Source organism: Pecten maximus, chromosome 7 (genome assembly GCF_902652985.1).
Source record: "Pecten maximus chromosome 7, xPecMax1.1, whole genome shotgun sequence".
Classification (NCBI taxonomy): domain Eukaryota; kingdom Metazoa; phylum Mollusca; class Bivalvia; order Pectinida; family Pectinidae; genus Pecten; species Pecten maximus.
The window spans coordinates 40,302,717-40,328,851 of NC_047021.1; the positions used below are offsets into that span (position 1 = coordinate 40,302,717).

Below are 26,135 nucleotides of genomic sequence, written 5' to 3' on the forward strand. Positions count from 1 at the left end.
TCGAATATTTAAAGCTGAGGTTAAAGACTTAAAGCAAAGGTCACAGACTTAATGCTGAGGTCACAGACTTAAAGCTGAGGTCACAGACTTAATGCGGAGGTCACAGACTTAGAGCAAAGGTCACACACTTAAAACCGAGGTCACAGACTTATAGCTGAGGTCACAGACTTAAAGCAAATGTCACACACTTAAAACCGAGGTCACAGACTTAAAACCGAGGTCACAGACTTAATGCCAAGGTCGCAGACTTAAAGCTGAGGTCACAGACTTAAAGCAAAGGTCAAAGACTTAAAGCTGAGGTCACATACTTAAAGCAAAGGTCACAGACTTAAAACTGAGGTCACAGACTTAAAGCAAAGGTCACAGACTTAAAACTGAGGTCACAGACTTAAGGCAAAGGTCACAGACTTAGAGCAAAGGACACAGACTTAAAACCGAGGTCACAGACTTATAGCTGAGGTCACAGACTTAAAGCAAATGTCACAGACTTAAAACCGAGGTCACAGACTTGATGTAAAGGTCGCAGACTTAAAGCTGAGGTCACAGACTTAAAGCAAAGGTCAAAGACTTAAAGCAAAGGTCAAAGACTTAAAGTAAAGGTCACAGACTTAAAGCAAAGGTCAAAGACTTAAAGCTGAGGTCACATACTTAAAGCAAAGGTCACAGACTTAAAACTGAGGTCACAGACTTAAAGCAAAGGTCACAGACTTAAAACTGAGGTCACAGACTTAAGGCAAAGGTCACAGACTTAGAGCAAAGGTCACAGACTTAAAACCGAGGTCACAGACTTATAGCTGAGGTCACAGACTTAAAGCAAAGGTCACAGTCTTAAAACCGAGGTCACAGACTTGATGTAAAGGTCGCAGACTTAAAGCTGAGGTCACAGACTTAAAGCAAAGGTCAAAGACTTAAAGCAAAGGTCAAAGACTTAAAGCAAAGGTCACAGACTTAAAGCAAAGGTCACAGACTTAAAACTGAGGTCACAGACTTAAAGCAAAGGTCACAGACTTAAAACTGAGGTCACAGACTTAAGGCAAAGGTCACAGACTTAAAGCAAAGGTCACAGACTTAAAGCAAAGGTCACAGACTTAAAGCTGAGATCACAGACTTAAAGCCGAGGTCTCAGATTTAAAGCAAAGGTCACAGATTTAAAACAGAGATCACAGACTTAAAGCTGAGGTCACAGGCTTAAAGCTAAGGTCACAGACTTAAAGCCAAGGTCACAGACTTAAAGCTGAAGTCACAGACTTAAAGCTGAGGTCACAGATTAAAGCAGGGATTACAAACAGTTCTGAGTTATTGCAGTATGGGTAGCATCAACAGGCCTCTTGTATGTTGTTCAGTGAAGCAGCCACCAGCTACAACAGAGAAATCCAGTCTCAAAATGACTCCAGGTCAGGTGTTCACTTTATTTTGGAAAGTAAAATTGACCTCTGACCTATTATGCTCTTTTCATTACAGGTGAATGTTACCCAGATACAGTATGAAAATGGGAAAATGATACAGGCTTGTAAGTTTGGTAAGGAAGACCTCTCACAGGCCAAACTGGAGCTCTCTGCTGAGGAGGAGAAAATGATTTCATCTCTTAAGGTCAGTGTTTAAAATGAAAGATTGACAAAAATATTTATACAACAATTAATCTCATTACTAGTGATAAACCTACCCATGTCTTTTAGAGGTTTGTTAAAATATTGATTGACTAAAATATTTATCCGACAGTAAATTCCATACCTATTAATACCCCATCCATATCCGAAAACTTTGTTTCACAAACTTACCTCTTCAGACATATTCGCGAATACATGATTTCGAGAACGCTGATCTGGAAATGGCTTTAAATTCGCAAATGAGCTTTTGGAGTCATATAATATACAGGACTCCTATATTGGTAACCAACAACTTGGCTGCTATCTAACAGTATTATTTTCATACAAATATTTGCATAAGATTTGGATTTGGGATTGACTCTCCTCGCATATTAACACAAAAATAATGATTTTAAGTAATGAAATTATTTTCGAACACATATATCTGGATATATAGGTTGAGTTTTTACAAATAACAAATATGTATTGGTTTCTGTTTTCCAGTCTGTGTGGAACGGTATTTTAAATGTGGACATTGATGAAAGTACCGACTTCTTCAAGTCCGGAGCTGGCTCCATGGACGTGGTGAGGTAGGTTTTGTGACGAAAGGACTAATACCATATTTGATGTAATAAGCACACTTGCCCCTATAAGTACATCAATCCCCCCCTTTTTTTCAGGAAAGAGGATGGGTACGCTAATTGAAACATATAAAAAGTTCCTTACCAAACTGTTCTGTTAATGTAGTCTTCAGTCTTTTCATTACATCAAGATATACGTACATGTATATGAAAAAAAATAAATCCCGCTCAAAATTTCACACACAAATTTTTCTCAGTATATGGTTTGATTAAGCACGCCCCTTCGATGTTTTTGTAAACACACACTGTACTTATTACCATGGGTCAAATACTGTATATTTATTTTGGAGCTTCCTTAATAGATTGATGTAGGGTAGATGAAAGCACTAACTTGTGTTAGGTTCAGAGCTGACTGTGTGTCAATAGACATTGTGAACAGTTTTCTCCTAGACTAGAATCTTGATGTTGCTGTGAACAGTTTTCCTGTGGCCTAGAATCTCAATGTTGCTGTGAACAGTTTTCTCCTGGCCTAGAATCTTGATGTTGCTGAGAACAGTTTTCTACTGGCCTAGAATCTTGATGTTGTTGTGAACAGCTTTCCTCTGGTCTAGAATCTCCATGTTTCTGTGACCAGCTTTCTCCTGGACTAGAATCTTGATGTTTCTGTGACCAGCTTTCCCCTGGCCTAGAATCTTGATGTTGTTGTGAACATTTTTCCCCTGGACTAGAATCCCAATGTTGCTGTGACCATTTTTCCCCTGGACTAAAATCTCTATGTTGCTGTGAACAGTTTTCTCCTGCGCTAAAATCTCGATGTTGCTGTTCATCACAGGATTGCCTTCTTTGATAATTATGTTTGTTTGTATTGATTGTGAAGTGATGTTTTACAATAAGCCATATCTGTTCACCATGGCCCGGTTGTTCAAAAGGAGATTAACTTAATTGATTAGTGAAAATCTCATTTCTCCTTTCGAAACTCTTGTGTGTTTATAAAATAGGCAGGTAGGAAGACTGATGAATGTTATATTTTCATACAATTTTGTCAAAACAGTTTTACGAGAAATGGTTTTATCAGGATTTTTAAAACTCCAACAGATAATAAGGCATTGGGTCATAGTTGATGTTTGTCCCCAGAATTCATTTCAGGATAAATACTGTCGTTATAGTGGTTTGTCAGTTCTGAGTCTTCTCTGTTTGTAGGTTAGTTGAGGTAACGGTACGACCCTCCAGAATGACCGTTTGTAAGTCCTGAGTCTGCTCTGTTTGTAGGTTAGTTGAGGTAACGGAACGACCCTCCAGAATGATTGTTTGTCAGTTCTGAGTCTGGTCTGTTTGTAGGTTAGTTGAGGTAACGGGACCACCCTCCAGAATGAACGTTTGTCAGTTCTGAGTCTGGTCTGTTTGTAGGTTAGTTGAGGTAACGTACCACCCTCCAGAATGACCGTTTGTCAGTTCTGAGTCTGCTCTGTTTGTAGGTTAGTTGAGGTAACGGTACGACCCTCCAGAATGACCATTTGTCAGTTCTGAGTCTGCTCTGTTTGTAGGTTAGTTGAGGTAACGGGACCACCCTCCAGAATGACCGTTTGTCAGTTCTGAGTCTGGTCTGTTTGTAGGTTAGTTGAGGTAACGGTACGACCCTCCAGAATGACCATTTGTCAGTTCTGAGTCTGCTCTGTTTGTAGGTTAGTTGAGGTAACGGTACGACCCTCCAGAATGACCGTTTGTCAGTTCTGAGTCTGGTCTGTTTGTAGGTTAGTTGAGGTAACGGTACGACCCTCCAGAATGACCGTTTGTCAGTTCTGAGTCTGGTCTGTTTGTAGGTTAGTTGAGGTAACGGTACGACCCTCCAGAATGACCGTTTGTCAGTTCTGAGTCTGGTCTGTTTGTAGGTTAGTTGAGGTAACGGTACGACCCTCCAGAATGACCGTTTGTCAGTTCTGAGTCTGCTCTGTTTGTAGGTTAGTTGAGGTAACGGTACGACCCTCCAGAATGACCGTTTGTCAGTTCTGAGTCTGCTCTGTTTGTAGGTTAGTTGAGGTAACGGTACGACCCTCCAGAATGACCGTTTGTCAGTTCTGAGTCTGCTCTGTTTGTAGGTTAGTTGAGGAGGTGAAGGAGAAATGTAACGGTACCACCCTCCAGACTGAGGATGTATACATGAATACCACGTTTGAGGATTTCTCGAGCTGTGTCATCCGACGGAGTAGAGGAATTGAGGACAAGGAACCTTTCGTATTTGATGCTGTATGTATTCAATTATTCATTTGACAATTTAAGTATTTTTTTATTGAATTTGCCAAAATTTATTACTGCAATATGTTTCAAAAGTTAAACCGAAGATTAGTATTTAAGGTTTAATAAAAATTTCCAATTAATAATGACATGTTTAACTCTCTCAGAATGAAATATGTTTTCGATATATCTTTATTCCATTTTGATCTATCTTTATTCCATGTTGATCTATCTTTATTCCATTTTGATCTATCTTTATTCCTTGTTGGTCTATCTTTATTCCATTTTGGTCTATCTTTCGTCCATTTTGATTTTCTTTATTCCATTTCGATTTATCTTTTTTCCATTTTGATTTATCTTGATTCCATTTTGATTTATCTTTATTCCATTTTGATTTATCTTTATTCCATTTTGATTTATCTTTATTCCATTTTGATTTATCTTTATTCCGTTTTGATTTATCTTTATTCCATTTTGCAGGTTAAGATGAGAGTCAACAACATGGATGTCTCGTTTGCTCACCAGCTTTTTATCGACAATGAATTTATAGACTCTTCTGATGGGAACACTTTCAAGACTGTCAATCCAAACGACGAATCTGTAAGTTTTGAGCATTCAAAATTCACACAAAGGAACGGATTTGAATGTTTTAAACATTCAACAGTCTTTTAATCAGAGAGATTCATCTGTTCTGACTGATATTACACTCCCAAGAACAAATATGGTTGCTTGAATGAAAAATTAAACGAAAAGTAAGTGATTCAGTCAAAAGAAAAGAAACAGATTCAATTAAATCATTCAGGCATTTGACTCATTTTCCATTATTATGCCCTTTGAACGATCTTCAGATCACAAAGTTCAAAAACTATTAACGTTTAATGACAGGTTAATGTAATATAAAGACATATTATTTGAAATGTTAATGTTCTAAGGTAAATACTGACAATTTTGTAGAAGTTTGGATTCATATACTTGTTGCATGTTTGTACAGGTGATATGTGAGATAGCCAAAGGAACCCCAACTGATGTGAACCGTGCAGTGGAGGCAGCTAAGGTAAGTGGTCAAACACTGGACAGTGGTCAAGTCCTTGGTAATGGTCATGTGTCCATGATTTGTACAGATATGTCCTTAAATGCTGCCCCTTGCTGGAAAAGTGTTGAAATTCAGTGTCTGCATTGAGAATTTTGGAATTTGATATAATTTTAATTTTCATTGATAACTCGAAATTTGTATGAACCCTGGAATTAGGCCTGGAATAAATTATATCAATGGAATGGTCAATGTCTTTTATCACCCGGTATGTTGACAGGGATAGTCTGTCATGTGTAGGTCTGTAGCTAATATAATGTTGTGATGACTAAAAAAATTTAGAGGGTTGTTATATCCAATTTAATGTTAGCTGTACAGCCATTCATTAAATAACAAACGTATTGTAAAATATTTTACGTTTTAAAAGTTTTCATTGTATTTAAGGTTTAAATTTTTGAAATTAAGTTTGTATAAACTTATGTCAACATGGAATAATTTACACAATGCATAGATATAAAACTTTGTTTTGTTCTCACATGTATCAGCATAAAATGGGATAGCAACATATATTTGATCTGTTTGATAAGTAAAATAGACATATTACAAATAATTTGTCCAAAACTGATAGGTGGTGCAAGAGTGCCACCTTGTGGTGCTTGGTAAAGTAGAGTTATTCCCCCTTAATAAGAATAGAAAAAGACTGATGTTCTGAAACTCATTTTGTTAACAGGCTGCATTCTATGAAGGAGAATGGGGGAGAATGAATGCCAGAGACAGGGGAGCTCTTATGTTCAAGTAAGTATGAAAGCCAGAATTTATGAATGTTAGAAACAGGGGGGCAATTATGTTTAAGTTTGATGAGGGGAGGGGGGCTGAGATAGCCAAGTGAACCCCAACTGATGATGTGAACCGCACAGTGGAGGCAGCTAAGGTAAATCCAAGTGGTCAAACACTGGACATTGGTCAAGTCCTGGGTGGTGGTCGTGAACTACACTCTGGTGGTTTTCCTGGTCATTGATGTATTGAAAAACCATTGTTTTTTTGGTGTGTGGGGGGGCTCTTTTGAATGCAATAGATGGGGATTGGGAAGTTCTTGTGTAAGTACAGAAGCAGTTAAACAGAGAAAAGTTGGAATAACAGGTAAACTGACTTTAAATTAGTGACAAAGCAATAAGATCTGAAAAAGTTTCACTATAATAAGTTTCAGTATAATGTTTTCATAAATTAGCTAAAGGCAGGATAAATTTTATAAAGAAAAAAACAAGATTGTTATGAAATAATACTATATAATACTAAAATATACTATTAGGATGTTGCAATCTATAATCTGGACCAGAATGTAAGGTTCTGACTTATCTCCCCCTTAGACTTGCTGATTTGATGGAACAACACCAGGAGGAGTTGGCGACGATCGAGAGTATTGACTCCGGTGCTGTTTACACATTGGCACTGAAAACCCACGTGGGCATGTCTATTGCTACCTTCAGATACTTCGCTGGCTGGTGTGACAAAATTCAGGTTAGTATCAGTCGACTTTGTGAGATGCACGTTCATGCCACGTAATAGTCAGAGGCATTGACAATGTTAGTCTTTTTCTCTCACTCTGTCTGTCCATCTGTTGCTCATCATCTCCTTAATACGGATCATGATAGTACCAAATGTGGCATTCATTTTGCATAAAAAATTCTTGTTGAAAAACATAGTTGTGGTGAAGTCAATTTGGAAAACTTATTTTTTTCCAAGACTTTTGATGTTTTTTTAACTTTAAATTTTGTATTTTACATTTAAATAGCACAAATAGTATACTTAGTGGTGTCGAGTTTGTGTACAGAATAATTAAAAATATAATATCTGTTTAAATTATCTTTTTGTTTGATATTACCATAGGGATTGACGATTCCTATCAATAATGCCCGGCCAAGCAAGAATCTGACCTACACAAAACGAGAACCAATCGGGTAAGTGCTGGAAGATCTAGCCGTATACAGCTTTGTAAAAACAAGTATTTTATTTCAAAAGTCTTTTAAAAACAAATAAAAAAAACCTCTCCCTTTTTTCACCATGTTAATAGGTCACTTAAAGTTATTCTACAATAATTTCAAGTGAAAGTCATCATGTACAAAATATAAGATTTATTTATAAATTTATATTCAATAGATTGAAGAAAATGTCCAAACAAAAAATGGTGCCTTCTCCAGTAATGTTTTGTTTTGTCCTATACAGTGTTTGCGGTATCGTGGTTCCATGGAACTATCCCCTCATGATGTTGGCTTGGAAGATGGCGGCCTGTCTGGCCGCAGGAAACACAGTGGTCCTCAAACCAGCTCAAGTAGGTTCCCCACTACTTGTTATCAGTAACATTTGTATTCCTGTCTCCAGCTGAGATAGGTTCCCAATACTTGTCATCAGTAATATTTGCAGTCCTGTCTCCAGCTGAGTTGGTTCAAACTACTTGTCATCAGTAACATTCCTACTCCTGTCTCCATCTGAGATAGGTTCCCACTACTTGTCAAGGGTAACATTTGTACTCCTGTCTCCACCTGGGATAGGTTCCCACTACTTGTCATCAGTAACATTTGTACTAAAGCTTTGGCAGATTCTCATTTGTAGACATCTGTGTAATATGTTTTGTAAGCACGTTTGATTTTGTAAACACGCTTGATTTATCTGTCAGTACCAGCTCTGTGAATATGTCCATCGACTATACTGTTAGACTTAATATCACTTAGATTTATACTGAAAACCTAGACATCAGTTTCAACTGATAAGAAATTGTTCTACATGTGAAGATCATGTCTTTTTATCACCCAAATTAATCAACAGACTATTTCCTGTAGGTGACGCCTTTGACTGCCCTCAAGTTTGCCGAGCTTGTTGTAGAGGCTGGCTTTCCTCCAGGTGTCATCAACATCCTTCCTGGCCCAGGTATCTGTATTTCATCCCACTGTTGCCTAGATAACTTGAATACAAATCACGGTTAATCAAAGAATGTTAATTTCTCGAATAAGATAAAAGCACACAAAATATTTAATACTTTGTAAATCAAATTATTAGGGAAAATTATGGTCCCTTTCATGATTTCCTAAAAAAACATGGTTTTTGCCTCAGTCTTTTGATTAAAACCTTTAGAACCATTGAAAAAACGACTGTAGTAGTTTATTTATTTAAAGGTATTCTTTGTTGCTGTGTTTGTAACCATAAAGAAGTTGTTTGTAGTAATTCCTCCCAGTTTTAGGGGACAGGCCGGACCTAGGTATGTCCGAGTCTGTTTGGGTAGGGAGGTACAGTAATTAGCTATGGTCTGGATTTTTAAGTCTCTATGTTTGACAAGTACAAGGCACAGAGACCTGGACCACAGCATACATTTCTCATTAGTCAGTATTTCTGGAAATATTAGAATCATTTGTTCAAAATTCTTAGCTTAGTTTGTTCATACTTACTATTTGCTATACATACCAGTATACACCAATGTACATAATAACTGTATATAAGGGTTTATATTGTAGTTGTCAAGATACATCACATAGTATCGCATTGTATCACATCGCAAATTCTGATTGGTTGATATTAGTTTGGTCCCATTTTCCTCATTTTTCTTTGGTTAAAACATTGTCAAGTCGAGGTCAATATTTACAACATATATATCTGTAACCTGATAGTTCTATTTTAAACATATTTTATGTATGTCATGATAATCATTGTGATGTCATAATGCCCCAATGTTAATTTCCTCTGACAAGATAAATATAATGCAATTCCACCATTGTGTAAACAATTTTTATATCTAATATAAAAATCAAGGACCTTTGATTTGGTCAATGTGATCACTACTGACCTGTTGGAATCTAAAATATTGACCTCAGGCTTCAAATTGTAGATTTTACATTACGCTTTCTTCAGTCATGTATTACTCGCACCAAATATCATTGATTTTGTAAATTTGTACATGTATATGATCATGAAATGTAATGCATTGCATTTGTTTATAAAACAATATATTTGAGTTCTGTCTACCGATTGTCAGGCTCATCCATTGGTCAGGCCATGTCTGAACACCCAGATATCAGGAAACTAGGCTTCACTGGATCAACCCCCATCGGCAAGACTATCATGACAAGGTATAAACACTTTTTATCTACAAATAAGCCACTACCCAAAAATAAGTCCCCTTCATCAATTTTGAAATAGTGTGATAAATGTGGTTCATTAATAAGCCCTTCTCAAACTTTATAAAAAAAAAATCACTTCAGTTTTCAGACCTGCCCTTTAAAGGTGCTGCCTTGCCAATTTTAATTGTAAAAATGCAAAAATAAAAAAGATTGGGAATGCATCGGCCACCCGCAAAATTTGGCCCTCATGTTTATTTTACCAGTTGGTCACCCAAATCACTAAAACGTTTGAATGTATGACTTATAAAGGCAAACATTCAAATGATCATGATTTATTTACCTCATGTTAATGGCAAAAAATTGAACAATGAACAGATATATTTGGACAGAAAACGCCAAAACAAAAGTAAAACACTTTAACTTTAATTTAACAAGTTGTGCTTAATAAACATATTTTCATTACAAAATACTAAAAACTTTAGTGGAAAAAAAGATTATTATTGATAATGATAAAAATGATTCTCATGCATCTTATTTTTATATGCCTATCAAATTTGGTTGGCACAAATTTTTGTTTGTCTGGTGATCTCCTACATTTTTTTTACCAATCTTTTGAAACTTTATACATTATGATCATGGCATGAAGTTGTGTTTCCCTGAAAACAATTGTGATTTGACGATTTTTGCAAAAGTTATTGCCCTTTGTTCATTACAGTATTGGCTTGTGTATGTATTATTATCGTAACAAGTAAAATAAGTATTATTCATTTAAATGTTTCAAATATCTTGCCTATAGATTTATTTGATTGTAAAATGTAAGGTCCTATGTTTACAGATACACTAAAATTAACTTTATTTTGTAGCTGTGGTAAATCCAACCTGAAGAAGGTGTCACTGGAATTAGGGGGCAAATCTCCTCTCATCATCTTTAAGGACTGTGATCTGGATAAGGCCGTGAGAATGGTAGGTCAATAGAGAGGGAATGATGGCTCAGTGAATCATATGGTAGGGGCTAGTTATCAGTGTATTGTCTGGTCGTCATTTGTGAGGCACTTGTTTGTCCCGTACTAGTGAAACCGGGGGGGGGGTAATAGAATCTATCACGGGTCTGTTCCGTGGACAGGGATATCTCAACCCGAGTGTAAGAGTTTGGCCAGTCAGCACGTGGCTTGCCGAGTGCTGGCCAGCAAAACTCTTATACGAGGGTTGAGATATCCTTGTTCGCGGAACAGACCCATGATTCATTATTTTTCTCACATACTTGCAACCAAACGTCGGTTTTTATGAAAGTTTTTCATCGTGCCGTCTTCAATGCTCCTTGGAATGTGCGTCAAAATTGATGACGTCATCATTTACGACTTGGTTACTCAACGTTAAATGATGACGTTACGTTATTGTGAGCAGCGTCATATAGCGCGTGCCGGCTGTCTTTACCCACCCCGTGTAAGATCGATTTATCTTTTCCCTAGCAACCGCCGGATAACCCTGTGAAGTATGGGAGAAAGTAGAATCTTTCCCTGCCTTGGGGGTGATACAAAATTCTCCACCCGAGGTGGAATTCACGAACATCCTACCCAAGGCTTGGTGAGGGTTAGACTTTAATGAATATCCTCGAGGGTTGAGATTTCTTCGTCACACTCCCTAGGTAGCGAATGATTATTTTTCCACAACTTAAGATAATTGCATACCCCATCGGTGATCAAGGTCTGTTTGTAAACAAATACACATGGTCGGCACATGAATATCCTCATTTGAAGAAGTATCCATCAACTCCAAAATATGCATACCACTATAATTACACAAAAAAACATAGATCTTAAATTAAGTCACAATATTTATTCAAACAGACACTGAAATAAGGTATCAGTGATTATATTCTGATGTTAACAACAGTACATTTTTGTCATTTCATAAAACTTGTGTCTCTTACACATATTCAACATTAAATAACAATGTGGGAACTATAGTGACTTCACTCAAAAAGTAGTTCCGTAAGTACTTCCGGTTCAGAAGGTTAGCTCGTGCGATCTGTCATACCCTAGGGGAGGGCAGAGAAATCTATGTAGTGAAAACAATCACTGATTCTATTTTTGCTTCATTTGTAATATTGCTGATTTTAATGTAGTGAATAGAAAGCACTGTTCCGATTGGTCGATTCTAAAAGTAATAAGTTAACTCATTTGCTTCAGGGATGTGGAGCCGTGTTCTTCAACAAGGGAGAGAACTGTATAGCTGCTGGTCGGCTGTTTGTGGAGGAGTCCATCCACGATGAGTTCGTACAAAGAGTGGTATGTAACATCTAGGTCACCGTAAAGCTTATGTATTACTGTCAATCACTTATATTTCGCGAGTACTTAATTTTGCGAACACACCTCATTCGACTTATACACGAATACATAATTTCGCGAATTCTGACCTCAAAATGACTTTAAATTCGCGAATAACGTTAACAGGCGATATTTCCATGTTGGTAGACATTTTGTTTATGAGAGTCATGTGACGGTACAAGAAAAGTCATGTGATATCGATGTCTGTCTATGCTGAATTGTATGTACCGTACGTATACCTGTATATGTCTCTAGGCTATATACAATTGTCATGCCAAAGATCTCCAATTAAAAGAAAATAGTTACCAAAGATAATTTGCTGGTCCCAATTACGGAAACAGTGAACAAACATATAGAATCAAGCGATGTGAAGTACGACATACAGGTAAGCTTACATAAACAACAGCGCAGGTAAAAAAAACGTCTTCCGGGTGACCATCCAGGATCCTCGGGACCGGACCTACTGCGCTTGAATTAACTAAATTGTCGTCTAGACGGTATTTTAGTCCGAGTTCAACTACAATATTAGCTATATATATAGTGTTCAGCGGGTTTTTTGTGTGTGAAATTTTGGTGTTTTGTGATATAAAATAACACTCTGATATAAGTAATCTATCATTCTATTTTTACTTTAATGGCGATGTCTGTTCACCAATTAATGATTACGATAGATTCAAAATGGACGCCGCTTATTCTTGTCATTCTTATATAAATATTCTCGAAGGGATTTGAATTTGCGTTTGACTCTCCTCGCGAATTTACGCGAAAATGAATCCCACGCGAAATATAAGTGATTTACAGTATTGCTGTTTAGTTGAAATTTTATCAATAATATCTTGAAGAGACAGATTTCAGAAAGTGAATGTTATTACTTTTATTTGAAACACCTGTTTGTTTCTGCTTATCACATAAACATAAACAATCTTTTAGGAGTGTTGATGATAAAATCAATTTTTCTGAAGTACATTTACAGCTTGAGTACCAAGCTTATGAGATGTTAATGATAAAATCAATGTTTCTGAGGTACGATATCTAGCATTATGGGGATGTTGGTCATAAATAGTTATTACAGATCTAATGTAAATGTGGATGTAATTTTTGAGCATGCTGGCCTATTTTGTCTTTTTTCAAAGATTAAATAAAATGATAATCATAATTTCAATTGAAAATAAATCTTTTTTACTCTTTCTGGATTGTAAACCTTTTATATTGATCTCCAGCTTGATGAGATTAAGAAAATGAAGATCGGTAATCCTCTTGACCGATCAGTTGACCATGGGCCTCAGAATCACCGCGCCCATTTGGAGAAGCTGCTGGAATACTGTGACACTGGTGTGAAGGAGGGTGCCACATTGGTGACAGGAGGCAAACAATGCGATATGCCAGGTAAAATCGAATTGAGTGAACATTGCCAGGTCATTTCTCAGTTGAAGGGGATAGACTATTATAACATCGTCTAATAAATCTGGTACAAATATGATCTCATAGATAATGCCATTTTTCTGAAAATGTTTTACAATATCCTGGCGCCGATTATGGCTTTTTACAAACCTTGTTCTTTGTAAAATGTGCCTATTATATCTTAAGAGATCATTTCAGGGAACAACTGTGTCAAGATAGAGCCAGCATAAAGGCATGTTTCAAATCATGTCAAATATTATCTCCATTTTCTTGTTAAAGAAACTTGATTCAAGGTCTTTTTGGTAAATTGTATTGTAAAGTTTGAAAATAAAGATTTATAAAAATCATTGATTTAAAAGAAACATGATTTGAGATCTTTTTTGGTGTAAAATTGTATGGTAAAGTTAAAAGAAATAAAGATTTTTAAAAATTAATGATTTATAATTAATATATTAAGATTTTATAAATTATTAATTTAAATGGCTACTCTGTTAGTAAACATCCTATCACCATACTCCAGTAATTTTGGAAGGAACTGGATTAATTACAGCCCATGTACTTTATCCTCTTCTGCAGGACTGTTTATGGAGCCTACAGTTTTCACTGACGTCGAGGACCACATGTTCATCGCAGAGGAGGAGTCCTTTGGGCCCGTCATGATAATCTCTAAATTCCAGGACGGGTAAGTCAAAATTTAACCTAGGTTTTGCCCGGGAGTGAAAACATATGTGAAATAGCTAAATATAGCCTATTGTTGGTTATCAGTATAGTGACATTTAGGGTCTGTCAACACAATGATGTTTGCTATCTTCTCTCTATAGTGACAATAAGGGTCTGTCAACACAATGATGTTTGCTATCTTCTCTCTATAGTGACAATAAGGGTCTGTCAACACAATGATGTTTGCTATCTTCTCTCTATAGTGACAATTAGGGTCTGTCAACACAATGATGTTTGCTATCTTTTCTCTATAGTGACAATTAGGGTCTGTCGACACACTGATGTTTGCTATCTTCTCTCTATAGTGACAATTAAGGTCGGTCAACACACTGATGTTCTCTATCTTCTCTCTATAGTGGCAATAAGGGTCTGTCGACACAATGATGTTTGCTATCTTCTCTCTATAGTGACAATTAAGGTCTGTCAACACACTGATGTTCGCTATCTTCTCTCGATAGTGACAATAAGGGTCTGTCGACACAATGATGTTTGCTATCTTCTCTCTATAGTGACAATTAAGGTCTGTCAACACACTGATGTTCGCTATCTTCTCTCTATAGTGACAATAAGGGTCTGTCGACACAATGATGTTTGCTATCTTCTCTCTATAGTGACAATTAGGGTCTGTCGACACAATGATGTTTGCTATCTTCTCTCTATAGTGACAATTAGGGTCTGTCAACACAATGATGTTTGCTATATTCTCTCTATAGTGACAATAAGGGTCTGTCAACACAATGATGTTTGCTATCTTCTCCCTATAGTGACAATTAGGGTCTGTCGACACAATGATGTTTGCTATATTCTCTCTATAGTGACAATAAGGGTCTGTCAACACAATGATGTTTGCTATCTTCTCTCTATAGTGACAAAAAGGGTCTGTCAACACAATGATGTTTGCTATATTCTCTCTATAGTGACAATAAGGGTCTGTCAACATAATGATGTTAGAAATATTTTCTCTATAGTGACAATTAGGGTGTGTCAACATAATGATGTTGCAAAGTTCTCTATAGTGACTTTTAGGGTGTGTCAATATAATGATGTTGGAAATCTTTTCTCTATAGTGACAATTAGGATCTGTCGACACAATGATGTTTGCTATCTTCTCTATATAGTGACAATTAGGGTGTGTCAACACAATGATGTTTGCTATCTTCTCTGTATAGTGACAATAAGGGTCTGTCAACATAATGATGTTAGAAATATTTTCTCTATAGTGACAATTAGGGTTTGTCAACATAATGATGTTTGCTATCTTCTCTCTATAGTGACAATTAAGGTCTGTCAACACACTGATGTTCGCTATCTTCTCTCTATAGTGACAATAAGGGTCTGTCGACACAATGATGTTTGCTATCTTCTCTCTATAGTGACAATTAGGGTCTGTCAACACAATGATGTTTGCTATATTCTCTCTATAGTGACAATTAAGGTCTGTCAACACAATGATGTTTGCTATATTCTCTCTATAGTGACAATAAGGGTCTGTCAACATAATGATGTTAGAAATATTTTCTCTATAGTGACAATTAGGGTGTGTCAACATAATGATGTTGCAAAGTTCTCTATAGTGACTTTTAGGGTGTGTCAATATAATGATGTTGGAAATCTTTTCTCTATAGTGACAATTAGGATCTGTCGACACAATAATGTTTGCTATCTTCCCTCTATAGTGACAATTAGGGTCTGTCAACACAATGCTGTTTGCTATATTCTCTCTATAGTGACAATTAAGGTCTGTCAACACAATGATGTTTGCTATCTTCTCTGTATAGTGACAATAAGGGTCTGTCAACATAATGATGTTAGAAATATTTTCTCTATAGTGACAATTAGGGTTTGTCAACATAATGATGTTGCAAAGTTCTCTATAGTGACTTTTAGGGTGTGTCAATATAATGATGTTGGAAATCTCTCTATAGTGGCATTTAGGGAATGTTGACATAATGACATTTGAAATCTCTTTTCTTTAGTGACATTTAGGGTGTGTCGTTATAATGATGTTGGTGATCTTTTACTGTGTCCATATACCTATAGTGATGTTTGCGATATGTTCTCTCTATAGTGACATTGACGGTGTGATTCGTCGTGCCAATGACACAGAGTTTGGACTTGCATCTGGCGTCTTCACCAAGGATATCAACAAGGCCATGCATGTGGCAGACAGCATCCAGGCCGGCACTGTGTTTGTTAACACCTACAACAAGACCGATGTCGCTGCACCATTCGGAGGATTCAAACAATCTGGATTTGGAAAAGATCTGGGTAAGTTTGAGGATTTTCATTGATTACCCGGATTGTACATATTAATATATTTTTCTACATTTGGTTTTGTTATTATGCTTCTATATAATATGTTTTGGTCCAATTCCCCGACTAATTTTCTGAAAACAATATCAGAGATATCATCAGGAAACATATAACAAGTTTTTTTACTGGCCTATAAAATTCTCTTTACTGAGGACAAATTCTGAACATAAACAACGAAGTTGCAAAAGGACTGTTCAAGTTTGTTCAAGGTCACAATGGTGAAATGTGTTAAATTTTTTTTAAATGTTTCTCAATAACCAAGAGGTTCAGGGTCTTGATATAATAGAGCCAACAGCATGCTGGGATAAATTTCTACGAAGTTTCTTCAATTGAATGACATTGACTTAGAGGTCACATGTGTTAAAATATTTAAATAATTTCTCAATAACCAAGAGGAACAGGGTCATGATAGAGAGCCCACAGCATGCTCGGGTGAATTTCTGCCAAATTTGTTCAAATAAATTCCCTTGATTTACTTAGGTGTCAAATGTGTTAAAATATTTAAACACCATCTAAATAACTTAGAGGAGGAAAAGGTTCAAGATATTGACCCAGAAGCATGCTGGGATGAATTTCTGCCAAGTTTGTTCAAAGTAATGACCTTGGCTTACTTTAAAGGTCACAGGTGTCAAATGTATTAGAATATTTAAACACATTCTCAATAACTAAGAGAATCAGGTTCATGTATTGGTTTAGTAGCATGCCGTTTTATGTGGTACCTTGTCGACAGTTAGGTGTCCATGTGCAGTTAACATTTTTTCGGTTGATGTAGTTTCTGATTAATCAAGACATGTAGGGCTGACACTTACTTTATGGAATGGATTTTTATGAAAGTGTGTGAAATTAATAGGTTTTTTTAATCTCTATTGGTGAAGAAAGTTATTAGAAAGTTGAAGTGTAAACAGTTCTTTAATTTACTTATTTATTGCAACTAACTTTTTTAAGATTTGTTCATTGAAATGTCACATGAGGTGGTGTACTTTATTAGTCCCCTACCGGTAAAACCAGGGGCACTATAGTTTTCCTCCCCGTTGTTGTTTGTCCGTCTGTCCGTCTGCCCACTCAGTTTTCCGCAATTTTCTCCGCCATGCTTCAAGGTATGTTGGTGAAAGTTATCTGTAACTTCAGTATGAGTAGCTACAAGATCAAGTTTGAGTTTTAGGGTTTTTGGGTCAAGGTCAAGGTCACTGTTACTGTTTTTATTGGGGGTGGTAGGGGACATGTATTGCTTTAGCAATACCCAGCAAGCTTGTTTTATATGACTAACTTCTAAGTTTCAGCTTTCTTGATGGTGGCCATTGCTTCTGAATTTCTAAGATAATAGCAAATATCCCTTGGGTTCTTTGTGAACTTGAATTTAAAAAATAAAGAAAGAAATGAAAAATGATTTTAAGTTTTATGATATAAGAAAGCAGCTTTGGTTTCTTAATGGCTGTATAGTTACAAGTAATAACTTCCAATTTGATCTGTTTTTGGCAACTCAACTACATGTAGTTAGCTTACCATCAGATAGTACACTGTTTAAATGCTCTTTGCTCACATTCTGTCCAGTCTTGTGCCATTAAACAATCCTTGTTATTGCTTCTTCTTGAGAAGTACTTGAAGGATATTTCTTAAACTTTGTAGTTAAATAACTTCTCCTCAGCCCCTAGTTGTACCAGATTAATTTAGAGACTGATTGGATAAACAAGATGGCCGACATGTTTGCCATCTTTGAATATGAGAGTTATTTTGTTATTGTTATTTCTCTGGTTTAATTGTAGTTTTTTCTTGGCTTCCAGTTTTGAGACTAATAAATTGTACTGAGAAGCTGTGATCTGAAAATCAGAAAATATTTGTGATATCATAAATAAATTATGTTACCCGGCTTATTCCCAAATATAGGCCTGTGCAACAAAACTGAAAAATATGGGGAGGGTGTTTATTCCTAAGCATGGGCTTATATCTGTTTAAATAATCACTGATGCAGGCCCTCTGGGCATCTTGTATGATGTAACATTTGTGACTATGCAGGAGGTTTGTGGACCTTGTATTGGGTTGTAGCAGTTCAAGTGTTCAAGTTCAGTGATGAAACAAAGTTTATGTTTGATATGATGAAATTGATATTCAATGACCCATTACTGAGTGATAAAGTTGATGTTCCTCAACCACATTTGAGTGACAAAGTTGATGTTCAATGACCCATGACTGAGGGATGAAGTTGATGTTCCTAGGCCACATTTGAGTGACATATTTATGTTCAATGACCCATGACTAAGTCATGAAGTCTTATGTTCAGTGACCCCCAGCTCAGTGACAAAGTTGATGTTCAATGACCCATGACTGAGTCATGAAGTCTATGTTCAGTGACCCACAGCTCAGTGAGATAGTTGATGTTCAATGACCCATGACTGGGTGATGAAATTAATGTTCTATGACCCATGTTCAATGACCCATGACTGGGTTATGAAGTTAATGTTCTATGACCCTCAACTGAGTGATGAAGTTGATGTTCAATGACCCATGCCTGAGTGATGAAGCTCAATTGATGTTTATCAAGATATGTGATCATGCAAGTATATGGAGAGGGATTATGCTAATTGTGATTTCAGTTTTCCTTGGATTATGCTAATTGTGATTTCAGATTTCCCTTGTCAAATGATTCACCAAATAGACATAGGAATAAGAAATATTTGTGCAGAGTGAATAGTTATGGAAGTTCATACATTTCCATCTATACATACATGCATACACACGGCACCATAAACGATGCTATGGACATGACGTCAAAACCATTATTTTTCCCTAAAATTATTAGGTTTTATCCAGTAATGCCAGTGGGTCTCTTCACAAACATGTCTAAAGTAAAGAGCACCTTCGCGGTACTTTCACACTGAGGGAGTTAATTGTGTTACAATATACAGCAGAAATGTGTCCTGCAACTCTTGGCATGCTTTCATAACAGCATGTATTTCAGCTCCGGAAAAAATAAACCTTGTCAAATTTGTCACTAAGGAAGTATAGATACAGGATAATAACCTCGCCTTGTCATCAAATATGCATGAAGCTCCAAATGGGTTATAGAAGCCTCCTAACTTCCTACAGTCTTAATGTAGATGCTCTTTACCGGGCTTGTACGGCAAATTTCATTCAAATTGTGGCTTCAAGATAAATGCGGAGTACAGCTCTGAGAATAATGAGAAGCTTTTATTGGCAATATATGGGGATATGATGTGTTAGAGAGTGTGTGTAGGTCAGCGATTCTGTTATTACCAATATTGGTACTATCCAGTAAGTTACTGCTGTGAGAGTATTTGTTATTCTGTGAAAAATTATCTCTGTTTTTCTCCAGTAAAACTATTGTATACAAGATATCTCCTGGGCCTTGTAATTTAATTGATGTTTATACCATAGCATATTGACATCATATTAACAAAAACATTGTATACAAAATATCTCATGAACCTTAAAACAGATTTAATTGATATTTATAACATAGCATATTAACATCGAGGTTAAGGTCCGACTTAATTTTGGTGGTCATTGGTCAAGGGGGAAATGGTCAGTGGTTTGTACATCAACCACATTGTTGGAGGTGTGAGGATTATCACTTCTTAACTGTTTCTAATACATATTTGTTAGCAATATATGTTTTAATATAAAATAATACAGAAGGAAGGAAGGGGAAAATAAGGGAGATACGCAACATGTCTCAAATTTAAAAAGAAAGTTTTTGGCAAGTTTGATTTAGGATTGATAAAAATACAAGATGGTCGTTTGGTTGGTATCTTTGATTTTTAGCATTAAAGATTGTTATCTCTATTTCAGACAAATTTCTTGAATTTTTGTTTGTTGCCCGTCTTCCTCTGTTCCCATGGGATAAATCTCAAATATCAGATTTTCATCTCTCTTTCCTATTTTCAGTTGATCACTATTCCTCAGAAAATATTCAGGTGATATTTCTTAAAATTTGTATTCTTGTTATTTCTCAGAGAATAGGAGAGGTATCTTTATCATTTGTCCATTTTTATTACCACTATTTCTTAATACTGTACTCATGGGATATTTCTCAAATATCAGTTGTGGCTAATTGTTTCCAGAAAGAACTCCAGAATTATTTCTCAAACTTCAAAGTCCATTAATTCCTCTATATTTTCTGGCCCCTGTGAGTGAATCCATGAATCTTCTAGATCGTCCGGTCCAGTCATTGTGGGTGAATCCATTAATTCCTATGGATAGCCTGGTCCCTGTGGGTGAATCCATTAATTCCTATGGATAGCCTGGTCCCTGTGAGGGAATCCATTAATTCCTATGGATAGCCTGGTCCCTGTGAGTGAATCCATTAATTCCTATGGATAGCCCGGTCCCTGTGAGTGAATCCATTAATTCCTATGGATAGCCTGGTCCCTGTGAGGGAATCCATTAATTCCTATGGATAGCCTGGTCCCTGTGGGTGAATCCATTAATTCCTATGGATAGCCTGGTCCCTGTGAGTGAATCCATTAATTCCTATGGATAGCCCGGTCCCTGTGAGTGAATCCATTAATTCCTATGGATAGCCTGGTCCCTGTGAGTGAATCCATTAATTCCTATGGATAGCCTGGTCCCTGTGAGGGAATCCATTAATTCCTATGGATAGCCTGGTCCCTGTGAGTGAATCCATTAATTCCTATGGATAGCCTGGTCCCTGTGAGGGAATCCATTAATTCCTATGGATAGCCTGGTCCCTGTGGGTGAATCCATTAATTCCTATGGATAGCCTGGTCCCTGTGAGTGAATCCATTAATTCCTATGGATAGCCTGGTCCCTGTGAGTGAATCCATTAATTCCTATGGATAGCCTGGTCCCTGTGAGGGAATCCATTAATTCCTATGGATAGCCTGGTCCCTGTGAGGGAATCCATTAATTCCTATGGATAGCCTGGTCCCTGTGAGGGAATCCATTAATTCCTATGGATAGCCTGGTCCCTGTGAGGGAATCCATTAATTCCTATGGATAGCCTGGTCCCTGTGGGTGAATCCATTAATTCCTATGGATAGCCTGGTCCCTGTGAGTGAATCCATTAATTCCTATGGATAGCCTGGTCCCTGTGAGGGAATCCATTAATTCCCGTATTTTACCCGGTCCCTGTGGATGAATCCATTAATTCCTATGGATAGCCTGGTCCCTGTGGATGAATCCATTGATTCCTATGGATAGCCTGGTCCCTGTGGATGAATCCATTAATTCCTATGGATAGCCTGGTCCCTGTGAGGGAATCCATTAATTCCTATGGATAGCCTGGTCCCTGTGAGTGAATCCATTAATTCCTATGGATAGCCTGGTCCCTGTGAGGGAATCCATTAATTCCTATGGATAGCCTGGTCCCTGTGAGGGAATCCATTAATTCCTATGGATAGCCTGGTCCCTGTGAGTGAATCCATTAATTCCTATGGATAGCCTGGTCCCTGTGAGTGAATCCATTAATTCCTATGGATAGCCTGGTCCCTGTGAGTGAATCCATTAATTCCTATGGATAGCCTGGTCCCTGTGAGTGAATCCATTAATTCCCGTATTTTGCCCGGTCCCTGTGGGTGAATCCATTAATTCCTATGGATAGCCTGGTCCCTGTGAGTGAATCCATTAATTCCCGTATTTTGCCCGGTCCCTGTGGGTGAATCCATTAATTCCTATGGATAGCCTGGTCCCTGTGGGTGAATCCATTAATTCCCATATTTTGCCTGGTCCCTGTGGGTGAATCCATTAATTCTTGTAGATTGCCTGGTCCCTGTAGGTGAATTAATTAATTCCTGTTTATTGCCCGGTCCCTGGGGGTGAATTAATTAATTCCTGTATATCGCCCAGTCCCTGTGGATGAACCCATTAACTCCTTCGAAATAGTTAATCAATATGTATGTATGTGGTCGTAGAAACCATAACTTATTCAACACAAAATGTATTAACAAGTTTCAAGGTACTGAGCCACCGACTCTTAGTTGTACTAATATATTATAAAGTCCCCTCCAACCTGTATTCTGGGGTAGTAGAAAATACAAGTGGCCAACCCTCAGACTGTGATTATATAAAGTCCCCTCAGACCTGTATTCTGGGGTAGTAGAAGATACATCAAGTGGCCAACCCTCAGACTGTAATTATATAAAGGCCCCTCTGACCTGTATCTTAGGTCAGAAGCAGTAGAAAAATACATTAAAAAGTGACCACCTCTCCGACTGTAACTGTATAAAGGCCCCTCAGACCTGTATCTTAGGTCAGAGGCAGTAGAAATATACATGAGCAAGTGACCAACCTACAGACTGTTACTATATAAAGGCCCCTCAGACCTGTATCTACGGTCAGAGGCAGTAGAAATATACATGATCAAGTGACCAACCTACAGACTGTTATTATATAAAGGCCCCTCAGACCTGTATCTACGGTCAGAGGCAGTAGAAATATACATGAGCAAGTGACCAACCTACAGACTGTTATTATATAAAGGCCCCTGAGAAAAATACATGAACAATGGCTGATCCTCCGACTGTTACTATATAAGGCCTCATCAAACCTTTATCTTAGGTCAGTAGAAATATAGGGGCCGCGGTGGCCGAGTGGTTAAGGTGTACCGACACTTTATCACTAGCCCTCCACCACTGGGTTGCGAGTTCGAAACCTACGTGGGGCAGTTGCCAGGTACTGACCGTAGGCCGGTGGTTTTTCTCCTGGTACTCCGGCTTTCCTCCACCTCCAAAACCTGGCACGTCCTTAAATGACCCTGGCTGTTAATAGGACTTTAAACAAAAACAAACAAACAAACAGTAGAAATATACATCAAGAAGTGACCATCTCTCAAACTGTAGCTATATAAAGGCCACTCAGACCTGTATCTTGGGTCAGTAGAAAAATAAATGATCAAGTGGCCAATCGACTATTGACATAATTAGATACAGGTCCCATGGGCCTTTATACAGAACGGTTTCCTCACACAGAAAGTCACCGGCACCCTTCCAGTTTGGCCAAAATGATGACCCTGGTACTAGTGTTATCAGTTAATGTAACAATCAATCCTCATGAAATAAAAAGTTTATATTTATGATTACTTCCAAATGAACCAGGGGCTTTTAACAGTCTTTGTCTGGTGTTACATACAAAAAAAATCAACTTCCATTTACGTTCGGAAATTGTCTCTCTAGTATTGGGAATTAAAGCTAGGTTTGCTGATTGAACAAAACTTGCACACTACTGCATGAAGATCTGTTTTTTGTTAGTCTGTCAACAATAATTGATGTGAAAGTTTCCCGTCCCGCGCTACATACAGACGATTACTGTTGATTTTCATTGTACCCTATTCGCAAGTATTGAGCTGTTTTCTGACTGAACGCCAAGAAGGTTCTCCTCTGTGGTTTTGATGTTCCAATTTTTTCCTTGTTTTATTTTGACAGGATAGCTTTATTCTTTTATATATTTCGTTCATTGTGTTTTAAGTTTGATTTGTTACGGCATCTGGGACTTTGTACTGGTAGTCCCTGTACAACATTATAGCCTTTGGGATACAGGCCTCTAGCGCCTCTTCTGTTTAGAAATTTAGAAAGAAATAACAAGATTTCAAATCATGAATAGTGGAAGTTACTTTTAGTTTAGTGCACATTAAAATCAACCCCACCCCCCCCCCCCCCCAAAAAAAAATGAATAAAAAACACCATATATAGAAAAATAAAAAAACAACACAAAACAACAAATTCACATTAAGGAAGAGTTAAAAGTAAATAAAATAATGTACCAAGAACAAATATTTAATAAGTTTGACAATGAACAGCTGTATATTGTGCCGAATCAGTATATTGTATTTGGACCGTGACCAAATCAACATTTTATCACCAAGCTACAAACTATCTATTGTTTACAGTCCGATTAGTTTTTTGCAAAGTTGGCAACTCAGAGAGTGGATCCGAACTTCATATGCATCCCCACACAAAATCGCTGTTTCTGTGTAACATCAGTGTGGCTCTGGACTTCAATGAAATGTGCCGAACTCTATAGTTGTCAGGTATATGTGTATGCTATTGGTCCCGAGGGATTGCTCCAAGGAGGGCTGGTTATTCAATAATACTTAGGCGGCCGCAAAACTTCACAAAATGTCTTTTTCTTTCTGAGCTTATTCCCGAAACAGCACTAAATGTCACAAGAATAGCCAGTGAAATCAATGGCTAGGTAATGTATTTCTACTGCATGTTAAAAATTCAGCACATTTTGAATCAATTGATGTAAAGTCCAAATGCGCATGAGATTTTTCCTCAAATATACTGTGTCGAGCAACATTGGGAAACGAACAAAGGAATGCCGGACCCACGTTTGTTTTAAACATTTATGTGTGTTTTAGATAAAGAGCCTCAGATGAAATTTTGTGTGTTTTATTTTCAAATTATCAGTGTGTCGCAATTTTTCCTAATTCAAATTTTTGGGAATTCAAAAACACAGTTCAAGGATGAATTGAATTGGTTCTAAATGTTGATTAAAGTCTTAATCAAGTGGGGATATTTCAGGGTGTACATACAATTGTGGGACGGTCGTTAGCCAGGTTTCTGCTTGGCACTGAAACATTATACTTTGATTGAATTTTCCGTTTATGGTGGTACTCTGTCACCGTCGAAGAAGTTTAGGATTATAAAAAAAATTGATTGTCTAGAAATTTATTACATATGTAACTTAAACCTGCAAACATGCTGGCCTGGAAATGTAGAAGGAGTAAGGTGTTTCAGACATTTTGTTTTCACTTTTGGTGTATGTGCTTCAAGAGAACAGATTTTCATTAAGGTACAATTAGGCTTCAAGGTTTTAATCAGTCTTTGTAATCTTAAAAACCTAGGCCCTCTCATGATTTATCCTGTTATAAAATACAATGTCATCACTCGAGTCCTGATAGCACAATATCCAGTCGCCTCGGATCATATTGTCACAATATCCAGTCACCTCGAATTATATTGTCACAATATCCAGTCACCTCAAATCATATCGTCACAATATTCAGTCATCTCAAATCATATTGTCACAATGTCCAGTCACCTCAAATGATATTGTCACAATATCCAGTCACCTTAGATCATATTGTCACAATATCCAGTCACCTCGAATCATATTGTCACAATGTCCGGTCACCTCAAATCATATTGTCACAATATCCAGTCACCTTAGATCATATTGTCACAATATCCAGTCACCTCGAATCATATTGTCACAATGTCCAGTCACCTTAAATCATATTGTCATATTAATCATACGAGTAACCGAGAGCTAATGCTGTCACCCCAGCGTCGGCGTCCCACTCCAAAACTTTAAAGTTTTTGGGGTAAGTTTTTGGAAAGCTTGTCCAACAAGTCCAAAAGTATACACCTCATGCCCTTCTAATTTGTTAACATTCATTTAGAGGTCTAGGGTGATTATATATGAATGTCAAAAAATTCATTAAGCAGAATAAGTTGTGATTTTATTTTTTTGGCATTTTAACCATTAGTGGACTTACTTTTTTATCGACAACAAAACACTCTTAAAAGATTTTGGGGGTTAGTTATTACAGCGAAAGCTTGTAAGGTCAACACCCTCTTATTTGGTTTATATAATCCATTAGAGGTCAGGAGCAATATTATGTGACATACAATTTCAAAATGACATGCTTATACATACATAAAAAATGAATGCATAGTGTGATTGCTGCCGCCGGTGAGCTTTCGCAATCATTGATTGCACTTGTTGAAATATCCAGTCACCTTAAATCATATCAATATCCAGTCACCTTAAATCATATCAATATCCAGTCACCTTAAATCATATCAATATCCAGTCACCTTAAATCATATCAATATCCAGTCACCTTAGATCATATC

The 26,135-nt window shown here is 37.1% G+C and overlaps 1 protein-coding gene across 1 annotated transcript in view; it reads left to right on the forward strand.

Moving 5' to 3' along the window:
* The window catches only part of LOC117330840 (cytosolic 10-formyltetrahydrofolate dehydrogenase-like), a 46,125-nt gene that overhangs the window by 11,419 nt on the left and 8,571 nt on the right, over window positions 1–26,135 (forward strand). Inside the window, 16 exon segments of the mRNA XM_033889364.1 lie at window positions 1,462–1,590; window positions 2,091–2,176; window positions 4,264–4,411; window positions 4,880–4,999; window positions 5,391–5,453; window positions 6,160–6,224; window positions 6,797–6,947; window positions 7,317–7,387; window positions 7,653–7,758; window positions 8,267–8,354; window positions 9,454–9,547; window positions 10,402–10,501; window positions 11,728–11,826; window positions 13,086–13,251; window positions 13,843–13,948; window positions 16,055–16,254. Coding sequence (XP_033745255.1) covers window positions 1,462–1,590; window positions 2,091–2,176; window positions 4,264–4,411; window positions 4,880–4,999; window positions 5,391–5,453; window positions 6,160–6,224; window positions 6,797–6,947; window positions 7,317–7,387; window positions 7,653–7,758; window positions 8,267–8,354; window positions 9,454–9,547; window positions 10,402–10,501; window positions 11,728–11,826; window positions 13,086–13,251; window positions 13,843–13,948; window positions 16,055–16,254 — 1,792 coding nt within the window.